Raw genomic sequence first — 14,511 nt, 5'->3', positions numbered from 1 at the left:
TTTCTAACTAAGTAGCTTTCCCTTTGTGATTTTTCCGCATTCCCAGCAAGTCCCAAGATTCCAACCCAGATATCCCTCACACATTCCTCTAAAAAAATAAAAAAATAATAAGGCTCTATCTTGTCCCTTACGTAATCTGCATCTTTCCCTTTCTTCTATCTCCCCGTGATTAGGCTTGGTACCGACTGTCCAGTCACTCCGTACCCTGAGGAATTATTGCGACCTCGCACGCCAGACTTTTGTTGGACAAGACTTATTGCCGTTGCTTGGGCCTACGTGGCATCTTCCAACTCACTGGAACCACTAGTATTGTTTTAACAGGGTACTCATTACTCTAAAATAGTATTTCCCCTGCCAAATTTTCTAATTTGTGACAATACCGTGGCTTATAAAAAAAGCAATAAAACAATAGAAAAAACTGCTTTCTACAGCCTAATCGCCTTGTAATTCTCATGAAAAAAATGCAACTACGCGCTAAACGTCCCTAAAATATAACTAAACCAACCAAATCTATTCCAAAATAATTTAATTTAATAATACCAATTAAATTCACCCAGCATGGTTTTTTTTTTTTTAAATTTTGGTACCTTTAATTCACAATACGGGAACATTTTACTTCTAAAATTCTTACGTATAAGCGGCATCTATTCTATCTTTTTTTTTTCTTTTTCTCCTTCCTCAGATTCACTACATAGTGGCCACGTCACCACTACACGTCCGCTCTTGTGTTGGAAGTTCTGTTACTCCCAAGAATTGGGCATTTTCAATCAGCCGAAGCTCACAAGCGGCCCTATCTGCAAGCTTATCTATGTGGGTGCATTCTATCGCGCACCCTCGTTGCAGCTACATAGGCATGCAGCCTCCCGTCTTTATTGTATGCGAAGAATATGATTTTTCAACCGGTAACACCGGTCAGCTTAATCAAGCTACATACAGGCGACGAAAATAGCATTTTTCATAATCGAAAAACCTATTAAAAAATCCCCCTTGCAGGGTCCTGTGAATCTCTTCCAAAAAAAAATAGTTAACCGCCTACGTAAATTTAGTCCTGTCCCCTCTTTAAAATTCTACTTGGATTAGACTAATTTAAATTTGGATTAGACTAATTAAAATTCTACTTGGATTAGACCGACCATTTAATCTTAACCAACCTTCTGTTTTTTTTTTTTTTTTTTTTTTTTACACTTTAAAAAATTTTTCCATCCCAAGCCTTATCCTATTCATCATAAGCCTACTCTTATTACTAGTATTTTGTGGGAAATAAAAAACCTCTTAACATTCCATATGGTGGGTAACCTTCTATTTTCCTAAGTACTTGCATACATATTTCATTCATCTTCTCTTGAGCGATTCGTCACATAATGGCCACGTCAGCCATTGCACCCCCTCTGCCCCTTACGCCATGTCAGAGGGCATTTCATTTGCTCTCTGAAGTTGATTACAACTAGGTCCGCTCTCGCTGGACAGAATACATTCCGTTTACTGCTATGTCAGAAAAAACTTCTTTTTTTTCCAAAGTCGGTAAGCGCAACCTGCCTTGAAGACACATAGCTTCACGGAAAACATCGGATTTCCACACATGAAGTACTCAAACTTGCTCCATGTTGATTCTACTCGAAATCAACAGAAATTACGATAAAAAAAATAAAATTCGAATCATTTCCCGAGAATAATGAAATTAATAACTACCCATGTAATTCAACACCTCTCCAAAATTCTAACATGCTTGCCACAGAATTTAAATTCCATTCACACCCCACTTTTTTTCTTTCATTTCTTCATATAGTTTATTTAACCCTATATTTATCCTTTTTTTCTACTTTACTTATGTGGTCAAAACGTCACTCATGTCGAATAGAACATTTATTCTACTTTTCGAAAATTGAAATTAATACCAACTGAACCTTTGACTCTTCCGAAACTTTTTTTTTTATTATTATTATTTATTACACTGTTTAAATCTTATTTCTTTCTCTTTTTCCCTATTTTATTATTACTGTTATGATTATTAATTAATTAATTAACAACACGTTCTTTCTTTTATTAATCATTCTTTCAATAGACCCCACAAGCAAAGATTTCACCTCACCATTCTGCGAAAAAAAAATACATGTCAAAGAACAAGAAAATTCTGCCAATACCGTTTGACAACACATCAATTACATAAAAATAATAAATTAAAAAATACAAAAATATCCTATAAGCAATCACAAAGTCCCATCTCACTAACAACAAAATTCCAAATAACAAAACACAGATTCGTGGATACTCCTTTTGACCACGTCATCAAGTAGGTCGGCTGCATAGTGCATCATCTTTTACCATTCCACAGAATTCAAAATTAAAGAAAAATCACAGTCGTTTACAAAAAAATACCTAGACGTTTACAATTAAAATACAGTCGTTTCTAAAATAAAATAAAACGACTCACTTATAAAGTCTCAGAACACTCGATGGAACTAAAATTGTCCATGTCAGAAAAAAAAAAAAATTCCTAAGAAATAAAATCGTACAATTAGTGAAAAAAAAAAAAAAAAAATCACATTTCAGAACCTATCCATTGTTTTTCATCCAAAGTACATATTGTTTTTCCTTAAAAGTTACGCTTAGTTCACAGTTTAAAAATGACACAAAATATTCATAACAACATATTTGTGATTGACATGTTTATCTTTTTGGTAAAGGCTCGTTACAGTCATATGTTCTATTTCTTTTTTTTTTTCTTTTTGGTTTTCTCACTGGCTGTTGTTAAAAATTTACAAAATAAGGCCATTCTTTGTTTTTCCCTTCTAATTTTGACATTAAGTGATATTTTTCTTCATTCATAACGAGCTAATTCCCAATACGATAAACATTTTTTTTAAACTATTTTCTATATATAAAGTTTTACATCTGTGTGTCTGTATGTCTTCCCTTTCTTTCTTCGTGAAAAGGTTGTACGTGTGTATTGCTTTTCTTTTTTTTTTTCTTTTTTTTTCTTAATTATTTTTCTAATTCGCCTAGTGTTTTAATGGACCCTACGTTGTGTGTGTGTTGATTTGTATTTTTTTTTTTTTACTGTTCTTTCTTTTTCTTTTTTTTCCATACATTTTATTGTTTTTCTTGTCCTTTTTTTTTCTTTTTTTTTAGTCTATTTCTTTTTTCTTGACACTAAATCTCCATGCTTCCACGTTGTATTTTCTTAAACACAGGTTCGATTATCGCATCGGTGATGCGACTGGTCGATGAGCACCAAATTGAATATGTTATATATTCATTATCATCGAGGTTATCCTTGAGGGGGACCAAATTGAGCTTTCGTTACATTTGAATATGTTATATAGAGTTCTTCATTTAGGGGCACTTTTTACGTTTGGGTGTATACACTATATAACATCAAAGATTCCGTGTGATTGTCTCTAATATAAATGGTTGTGTGTTTGATTATCATAAAGGGAATCGTGTGTGTGACATGTAATTTCTGAACCTACCTCTGCTTCTTCAAAACGAACAATCTGGAAATTTCTCATCCTGGAGGGAGACTTGATACCTGTTTGACGAAAATTTATCACTCCAAGACGATGAAATGGTTTTATAGTTTTTTATTTCACTTTCCCCAGAGGTTCTGCAGAAGTGGAAGTGAAATCGCTTGTGTGGGCTCTTCTTCACACACGTCAGCGTTCGTCTCCCCCCTCCCCAGTTAAGAGGGGGAGACCACGGAAAAACGTCCGTCTTCTTCAAAGCTCAAATCAAATCTCCAGATCTAGCCAACCATGTCACACATACGTAATTTGGTCAGTTGACCTTTGGTTCTGGTAAACGTGTCTACCTCCACGTTTACTCACCTCTCTCTCTCTCTCTCTCTCTCTCCCTCTCTCCTTCTCTATTCTCTTATAGAGACACAGAGAGAGAAAATAGAAAGAGTAAGAAAGCCAGAGAGGGGGGGAGAGATGCTCGTTAACACTGTTCCCCAGAAGTAAACAGGCTGTTGTTCGACATGGTAGGAACAGAAATACTGAACTCCTTCACATAAGAACAGCTGTTACGATACATAAAGCTCATAGCTGTCAGAAGCCTATATAACAGATCTACAGAGGGAGTGGTCAGAGCAGAATCCAGAACTCTCATCACCCAAAGACACAAAAAGGGTCATAACCGGATGATTTGTCAAGATGGACAAATAAAAAAGAGAGGTGAAGCTAACCTGACAAAACCGAAGGCCATGCCGCACCTTGATCGGAAGAAAAAAAGTTCCGAAGAGGTACTCCTGATCAAGCACCAACCGATTCCAGAGGCCCATGCAGAATTTGGGCGCATCTCCATAGGACCAGCTGGCCTCCATACTCACCAGATTGATGCGATCACAGACACTGGGGCACAAATTCTGAAGTTTCCAGACAAATATCTAGTACCGACCAGTCACAGAATTTGGGGAATCACAGAAAACCTATTAAACATAAAAGGCATGATATTTGCTAAATTTGAAATCACTACTACATATTAGGTACAATATAATAATAAATAGAGAATTGCTCTATAATAATAATAAAAATAAATATGAAATCTGCATAAATTAAAATTGTTTAAGCATATTTTAAATTCCTCTCAATTCACCCCCTAATATAGTTGGAATTTTAGAAGGGTTTTAGGGGATATAATATGGGCACAACGTCAAATCTGAAAATTCAAATGTTTCAGATTTGCATTAAATTTAATCCATAGTTATTCAAAAGCAATAAGGTTTTTCTGAATGTTAGTTTCTTCTTCAAACTTCTTAAGCCTTTTAAACTTTTTTCTATTTTTTAGAATCAAAATCATGTAATGAACTTCATGTAATGAAATAAATTTTTCCGGTTAATGCATTAAAGGAAACAAACAGGATTAAATTAATCATACTTTCATCAAAAAATTCATTTAACAGTTAATAGGGATTCAATGAGATTTAGAAAGCAAGATAGGAGAAGGAAAACTTGGATGTAAAACCTGAGGTCTACTGTTTGCTCTGTCTTTTGGTAGCCATTGCTCTGAAAAAGATTAGCAGTTGTAGCAAAAAGTGTAGATGGTTCTACACAAAGTCTTCACCATTATAAACAAAAGCATTTGTGTTGATTTCCGGACAACTTAATGTTATGATAAACCTCATACGTTGAAATCGACTGGAGTATCCAACATAAATTGCGTACACGCATAGACATTTAAGAAATAGAAACCTTCTACAACAATGGACACTTACCTTTGAATTATTTATTATGTAGATATTAGTTCGAATTTTCAGGCGATATCTCATTGTGTTTCCACTGTATTTGGCAAAAGTGGTCAACATGCCATTCTGCGTGACGGTCGGAAATTTCACGAATCCTTTTGCTTAAATAAAAAAACGAGCAAAAATTATTTTTTGGCAGATACATTCAAAAAATAAAATGTAAAGTCTCCGTTTCTTTGGAATTATTATTTCGGTAGTATCTCTACTTTTATACATGTTCTTATACAAACATTTCGAAAAGAAACAAACAACTCATTTCGTTTAATCCTGTTATTTTCTTTCACTCGTAGGTGTGTCCCTTTTCTTCTTAAAATTCTTACGGATGGTTTTACCCTCAATAAAAAATCAACTCTAAACCTTGTTCAAGTCTTTCTCATCAAAATCTTTCTTGAAGTTCAAATATTAAATCCATTGCTCTTTCTGCTTCACATAAAATTGTTTTTCTTCATCGCTTTAAACAGTTTCTCACACCTGCTGTTGTTTTCTATCCCTACAAATATACTATCAAACCATGTATGTTGTCATATTTAGGCTGGTGAATTTGTATCCCATTTGAAGGTTCTTTGATTAATTGCAGAAACGTATTTGTAATTTGATTCTTATTCTTTACTGCAACCTTTCCCCCAAAGACGTGATGTTGCTAGTCTCAGTTTTTTTTCCCATAAATACTATTATGGCACATGTTCTTTGAAATTGTTTAGTATATTCCCTGCTTCCTTTGTTCCAGCTCGTTTGACTCGTTGGTCTAGTGGTCTCCCATCAATTCGTTGTTTTAATACCTCAGTGTAATAACGCTTCTTATTCCAGAAGCTTCTTTCCATGAACTGCAAGATTATGAAATTCTTTTCTTGGTCACTGTCTTGGTCTTTTCAAAACTAAGGTCAATAGGCATCTCCTATCTTTGCGATACTTATCTTTCGTTCTTGTTAGCTCCTTACATCAAGTGGTTTCATGTTTTGTCTCAAGCGATTTACATAAAAATCATTTATTCCTTGCCAACCCAACAGAATTTGCTTTATAAATCTTGGCCATAAAAATGTGCACAATAAAGTCTGAAAATAATGCGTATGTGTGCGTTTGTGAATGAACTACTACACGTTTTTACGACTTCTGTTCCAAGCTGCTGGTGTTGTACGCTTTGTTGTCGTATTATTACTGTTATTGATAATTGCTCTCCAGACATTATGATCATTGACCAGATGCTCTGTGATGTTTATAGTATGGAGATCAGCCTTAATGTTTTCCAGCCATCACTTCTTGGTCGGCTGCGGTATTTGCCTCTGATATCAAAGGACAACATTCTCTGTTGCAAAAGTTTGCCATCTTGTCTCCTCATATTTTTTTTTTTACTCACGTTCACCCTAAACAAGGCATATCGCCAATTGGATGTAATGAGCTACTATTTCGAAAGATTAACAAGATGTTGGTTCACATTACATTTACACTTTTGTATATCAGTACAGTCAGAGAAGCAGGTAGCAGGAAGGGAATTCCAAAGTCTAGCTGTTTGAGGGAAGTAACTATTAGAGTAGAAAGCTTTCTGGCATTTAGGGACCTCAACAGTTAAGGGGGTTGATTTTGTTGATAAGTAGGTTTGTTAGGGATATGTACGTCGAGGGGGCACAAGTGCAACAAGTTCATCAGAGCACATTCCATTAAAATATTTGTAAGCCAGGCACAGTGGTGTAACATTGTGGCGATGAGACAAAGGTGGGAGCTGAGTTGACAAAGCGGGATTTATTAGATTGTACGCATTTCTTTAGACCCTATCCAAGATTAAAAGACGAGTGATAGATGCACCAGCACAGATATGACAACAATACTCCATGCATGAGCGAATGGTGACTGTAAAGGTACAGGATACTCTCACGTGTAAACAGTCTCCTAGATCGACAGAGGAAAAAAACCTTAATTGCAGCAGCCTTTGCAGTATCTTCAATGTATTTGTTCCAGTTCATATTCCCTGTAAATGTTAAGCTGAGCAGTTTGTAAGAAGAATTTTCAAGTCTGGATTTATTTGTATCGGAGGTTGAGGAGGCGTCTTGTAATTGTTAAAGAAGAAAAACTTAATTTTACTAGCATTAAATGCAACTATCCATTTACTGCCCGATTACATTAAATGCTACGATCCATTTACTGCCTGATTACATTAAATGCTACGATCCATTTACTGCCCGATTACATTAAATGCTACGATCCATTTACTGCCTGATTACATTAAATGCTACGATCCATTTACTGCCCGATTACATTAAATGCAACTATCCATTCACTGCCTGATTACATTAAATGCTACGATCCATTTACTGCCTGATTACATTAAATGCTACGATCCATTTACTGCCCGATTACATTAAATGCTACTATCAATTTACTGCCCGATTACATTAAATGCAACTATCCATTTACTGCCCGATTACATTAAATGCAACTATCCATTTACTGCTCGATAACATAAAATGCTACTATCAATTTACTGCCGCTTAATTTAAATTCTACTATCCATTTACTGCCGATTACATTAAATGCAACTATCCATTTACTGCCCGATTACATTAAATGCTACTATCCATTTACTGCCGATTACATTAAATCTCGCCATCACTTTACTGCCGATTACATTAAATGCTACTATCCATTTACTGCCGATTACATTAAATCTCGCCATCACTTTACTGCCGATTACATTAAATGCTACTATTCATTTACTGCTGATTACATTAAATGCAACTATTCATTTACTGCCGATTACATAAAATGCTACTATCAATTTACTGTCCGATTACATTACATGCTACCATCAATTTACCACCGATTACATTAAATGCTACCATCCATTTACTGCTGATTACATTAAATGCAACTATTCATTTACTGCCGATTACATTAAATGCTACTATCCATTAAACTGTCCGATTACATTAAATGCTACCATCAATTTACCACCGATTACATTAAATGCTACCATCCATTTACTGCCGAATACATTAAATGCTACTATCAATTTACTGCAGAACACATTAAATGCTACTATCCATTTACTGCCGATTACATAAAATGCTACTATCCATTTACTGCCGATTACATTAAATGCTACTATCCATTTACTGCCGATTACATAAAATGCTACTATCCATTTACTGGTCGATTACATTAAATGCTACTATCCATTTACTGCCGAATACATTAAATGCTACTATCAATTTACTGCCGATTACATAAAATGCTACTATCCATTTACTGGCCGATTACATTAAATGCTACTATCAATTTACTGCCGAATACATTAAATGCTACTATCAATTTACTGCCGATTACATTAAATGCTACTATCCATTTACTGGCCGATTACATTAAATGCTACTATCAATTTACTGCCGAATACATTAAATGCTACTATCAATTTACTGCCGATTACATTAAATGCTACTATCAATTTACTGCCGATTACATTAAATGCTACTATCAATTTACTGCCGATTACATTAAATGCTACTATCAATTTACTGCCGAATACATTAAATGCTACTATCAATTTACTGCCGATTACATTAAATGCTACTATCCATTTACTGGCCGATTACATTAAATGCTACTATCAATTTACTGCCGAATACATTAAATGCTACTATCAATTTACTGCCGATTACATTAAATGCTACTATCAATTTACTGCCGATTACATTAAATGCTACTATCAATTTACTGCCGATTACATTAAATGCTACTATCAATTTACTGCCGAATACATTAAATGCTACTATCAATTTACTGCCGATTACATTAAATGCTACTATCCATTTACTGGCCGATTACATTAAATGCTACTATCAATTTACTGCCGAATACATTAAATGCTACTATCAATTTACTGCCGATTACATTAAATGCTACTATCAATTTACTGCCGAATACATTAAATGCTACTATCAATTTACTGCCGATTACATTAAATGCTACTATCCATTTACTGGCCGATTACATTAAATGCTACTATCAATTTACTGCCGAATACATTAAATGCTACTATCAATTTACTGCCGATTACATTAAATGCTACTATCCATTTACTGCCGAATACATTAAATGCTACTATCCATTTACTGCCGATTACATAAAATGCTACTATCCATTTACTGCCGATTACATAAAATGCTACTATCCATTTACTGGCCGATTACATTAAATGCTACTATCAATTTACTGCCGAATACATTAAATGCTACTATCAATTTACTGCAGAACACATTAAATGCTACTATCCATTTACTGCCGATTACATAAAATGCTACTATCCATTTACTGCCGATTACATAAAATGCTACTATCCATTTACTGGCCGATTACATTAAATGCTACTATCAATTTACTGCAGAACACATTAAATGCTACTATCCATTTACTGCCGAATACATTAAATGCTACTATCCATTTACTGCCGATTACATAAAATGCTACTATCAATTTACTGCCGATTACATTAAATGCTACTATCCATTTACTGCCGATTACATTAAATGCTACTATCAATTTACTGCCGATTACATTAAATGCTACTATCAATTTACTGCCGATTACATTAAATGCTACTATCAATTTACTGCCGATTACATTAAATGCTACTATCAATTTACTGCAGAACACATTAAATGCTACTATCCATTTTCTGGCCGATTACATAAAATGCTACTATCCATTTACTGCCGATTACATAAAATGCTACTATCCATTTACTGCCGATTACATTAAATGCTACTATCAATTTACTAGCCGATTACATTAAATGCTACTATCAATTTACTGCCGATTACATTAAATACTACTATCAATTTACTGCCGATTACATTAAATGCTACTATCCATTTACTGCCGATTACATAAAATGCTACTATCAATTTACTGCAGAACACATTAAATGCTACTATCCATTTACTGCCGATTACATAAAATGCTACTATCAATTTACTGCCGATTACATTAAATGCTACTATCAATTTACTGCAGAACACATTAAATGCTACTATCCATTTACTGGCCGATTACATAAAATGCTACTATCCATTTACTGCCGATTACATAAAATGCTACTATCAATTTACTGCCGATTACATTAAATGCTACTATCAATTTACTGCCGATTACATTAAATGCTACTATCAATTTACTGCCGATTACATTAAATGCTACTATCAATTTACTGCCGATTACATTAAATGCTACTATCAATTTACTGCCGATTACATTAAATGCTACTATCAATTTACTGCAGAACACATTAAATGCTACTATCCATTTACTGGCCGATTACATAAAATGCTACTATCCATTTACTGCCGATTACATAAAATGCTACTATCCATTTACTGCCGATTACATTAAATGCTACTATCCATTTACTGCCGATTACATAAAATGCTACTATCAATTTACTGCCGATTACATAAAATGCTACTATCAATTTACTGCCGATTACATTAAATGCTACTATCAATTTACTGCAGAACACATTAAATGCTACTATCCATTTACTGCCGATTACATAAAATGCTACTATCCATTTACTGCCGATTACATTAAATGCTACTATCAATTTACTGCCGAATACATTAAATGCTACTATCGATTTACTGCCTGAAAACATTAAATGCTACTATCCATTTACTGTCGATTACATTAAATGCTTCTATCCATTTACTGTCCGATTACATTAAATGCTAACATCGATTTACTGCCGATTACATTAAATTCTAACAGTGATTTACTGCCGATTACATTAAATGCTACCATCCATTTACTGCCGAATACATTAAACGCTACCATCTATTTACTGCCGAATACATTAAATGCTTCCATCAATTTACTGCCGAATACATTAAATGCTACCACCAATTTACTGCTGATTACATTAAATGCAACTATCCATTTACTGCAGAACACATAACAGGCTACTATCCATTTACTGCCGATTACATTAAATGCTAATATCCATTTACTGCCTGATTAAATTACATCCTTCTATCCATTTACTGCCCGATTACATAGAATATCGCCATCACTTTACTGCCGATTACATTAAATGCTACTATCGATTTAGTGCCCGATTACATTAAATGCTACCATACATTTACTGCCCAATTACATAGAAGGCTAACAACCATTTACTGCCGAATACATTAAATGCTACGATTCATTTACTGCCGAATATATTAAATGCTACAATCCATTTACTGCCGATTACATTAAATGCTACTATCCATTTACTGCCGATTAGATTAAATGCTACTATCGATTATCTGTCCGATTACATTAAGTGCTACTATCAATTTACTGGCCGATTACATAAAATGCTACTATCCATTTACTGCCAATTACATTAAATGCTACCATCAATTTACTGCCCCATTACATAAAAATCTACCATCCATTTACTGCCGAATACATTAAATGCTACTATCCATTTACTGCCGATTACATAAAATGCTACTATCAATTTACTGCCGAATACATTAAATGCTATTATTAATTTACAGCCGATTACATTAAATGCTACCATCAATTTACTGCCGATTGCATTAAATGCTGCTATCCATTTACTGCCAAATACATTAAATGCTACTATCCATTTACTGCCGATTACATGAAATGCTACCAACAATTTACTGCCGATTACATTAAATGCTACTATCCTTGGCCTTTTGGTCAAGATCAAAGTGTAGTAAAGTTTGGTTTCCCTGGCGATCCTAGCAGTAGCGCGCATGACCATTTGGATCACGCGCCTCAAGTTGGTCCGCGAAGTGACATCTGTTCCTGATCGGGATCTGATCTTTTACTTTAAACATTTGCTTAAAGTAAAGATCAGATGCGATTGGAAGAGGTTGCCTAGAGTGGAATTTGACAAGAGGTGGGTGCACAGCACTAGTTTGTGCATCCGTCGAGGAGCCAAGTTTCAATACGTGTTCCCTCCTTAGGCATGGCATGGGCGGTGCTGGGTCCTACGGAACCCATCCCGCCTTGGTTAGCATTATAAGTTCAGTAAAGTAACTCTTGACTGGTGGTACAAATGAGATCCTGTTCCTGATTTTATTTTTTGGTATTAGAGAACCTCTGAGTCTGCCCAACCCCCCTGCTCCTCATCTTTATTTTCTGATGCCCCCGGTCATCCCCCTACTCAGAGGTCACCTTCCTACCCCCTCCATCCGTTGCTTTATTTTCTCCCACCTCCATTAAGGCGACTTCCCCAAACCCCATTAGGGATGCTCTGCTTGTTTTCGGTTCCCCGGAAAACAGTGGGGGATCTAGCCACATAGAATAGTACAGGGGGGTCTTACTAACAACACATTAGTAGTTTTTTCCTTATTTTTGAAATGAACATTTTCATTAGTTTTTTCCCCCTCCACGAACATTTTATGCCAATTAATTCAAGAACTCTTTCTAATGAAATCGAACTTTATTTTCTCACACATACACACACACACACACACAAAAAAAAAAAATGCACACACAACATACAGAAATGAATATACAAATTGTACATAGTTAAATTTTACATTGAACGCTGGGGTTATTAGTTAGATTAGGATCCACAGAGTGATTGAGGTATTTTGGTAAATGTTGCCAGTCAAGAGTAAGACTTCAAAGTCTCATCTGTTACATAGTCAAAAAGACCCTGTACCCTCCCCCTCCCAATTTCTTATAGGGCCTTGTGCCTAATTTTGTTGAATTGAATTTTTTGTACGTTTTTTATGTTCAATTTTTTCTTTCTCAATAAAATATATAAACAAGATCAAAGTGTAGTATCTGTTCTTCAGATGCTGCACTTCCATTTCTTGTTCTCTTTCGGTGGAGGAGAAATCCTTCACGACTGAGACAATTTTTATTTTTGTACCTTTTCTCCACGTTAAAAAACGACCCTGGTGTCTAACTCTGTCCTGTGGGGAGGCATAGTAAATAGGTACTATCAATTTACTGCCGAATACATTAAATGCTATTATCAATTTACAGCCGATTACATTAAATGCTACCATCAATTTACTGCCGATTGCATTAAATGCTGCTATCCATTTACTGCCAATTACATTAAATGCTACTATCAATTTACTGCTGACTACATTAAATGCTACGATCCATTGAATGCCCGATTACATTAAATGCTACAATCCATTTACTGGCCGATTGCATAGAATGCTGCCATCCATTTACTGCCGATTACATTAAATGCTCCTATCAATTTACTGCCGATTACATTAAATGCTACTATCTATTTACTGCCCGATTACATTAAATGCTACCATCAATTTACTGCCGATTACATTAAATGCTACCATCAATTTACTGCCCGATTACATTAAATGCTACTATCCATTTACTGCCGATTACATTAAATGCTACTATCCATTTACTGCCGATTACATTAAATGCTACTATCCATTTACTGCTGACTACATTAAATGCTACTATCAATTTACTGCTGACTACATTAAATGCTACTATCAATTTACTGCTGACTACATTAAATGCTACGATCAATTTACTGCTGACTACATTAAATGCTACGATCCATTTACTGCCGATTGCATTAAATGCTGCTATCCATTTACTGCCAATTACATTAAATGCTACTATCCATTTACTGCTGACTACATTAAATGCTACTATCAATTTACTGCTGACTACATTAAATGCTACGATCCATTTACTGCCGATTGCATTAAATGCTGCTATCCATTTACTGCCAATTACATTAAATGCTACTATCAATTTACTGCTGACTACATTAAATGCTACTATCAATTTACTTCTGACTACATTAAATGCTACGATCCATTTACTGCCGATTGCATTAAATGCTGCTATCCATTTACTGCCAATTACATTAAATGCTACTATCCATTTACTGCTGACTACATTAAATGCTACTATCCATTTACTGCTGACTACATTAAATGCTACGATCCATTTACTGCCGATTGCATTAAATGCTACTATCCATTTACTGCTGAATACTTTAAATGCTCCTATCAATTTACTGCCGATTACATTAAATGCTACTATCCATTTACTGCTGACTACATTAAATGCTACTATCAATTTACTGCTGACTACATTAAATGCTACTATCAATTTACTGCCGATTGCATTAAATGCTACGATCCATTTACTGCCGATTGCATTAAATGCTACGATCCATTTACTGCCGATTACATTAAATGCTACTATCCATTTACTGCTGACTACATTAAATGCTACTATCAATTTACTGCCGATTGCAT

General features: G+C 34.8%; 1 protein-coding gene across 1 annotated transcript in view; it reads right to left on the bottom strand.

Annotated features, from left to right (window-relative positions):
• LOC145296650 (periostin-like) overlaps positions 1-14,511 on the bottom strand; it is an 89,874-nt gene that overhangs the window by 35,350 nt on the left and 40,013 nt on the right. The window contains exon 3 of the mRNA XM_080142583.1: positions 5,213-5,343. Within this exon, the coding sequence (XP_079998709.1) occupies positions 5,213-5,343 (131 nt within the window). The remainder of the gene's footprint in view (positions 1-5,212; positions 5,344-14,511) is intronic.

This window comes from Euprymna scolopes, chromosome 17 (genome assembly GCF_053919585.1).
Source record: "Euprymna scolopes isolate OS-2025 chromosome 17, ASM5391958v1, whole genome shotgun sequence".
In the NCBI taxonomy this organism is placed as follows: Eukaryota; Metazoa; Mollusca; class Cephalopoda; order Sepiida; family Sepiolidae; genus Euprymna; species Euprymna scolopes.
Note: the sequence above shows the minus strand (reverse complement) of the source record. Positions and strands in the feature narration are given on the sequence as shown.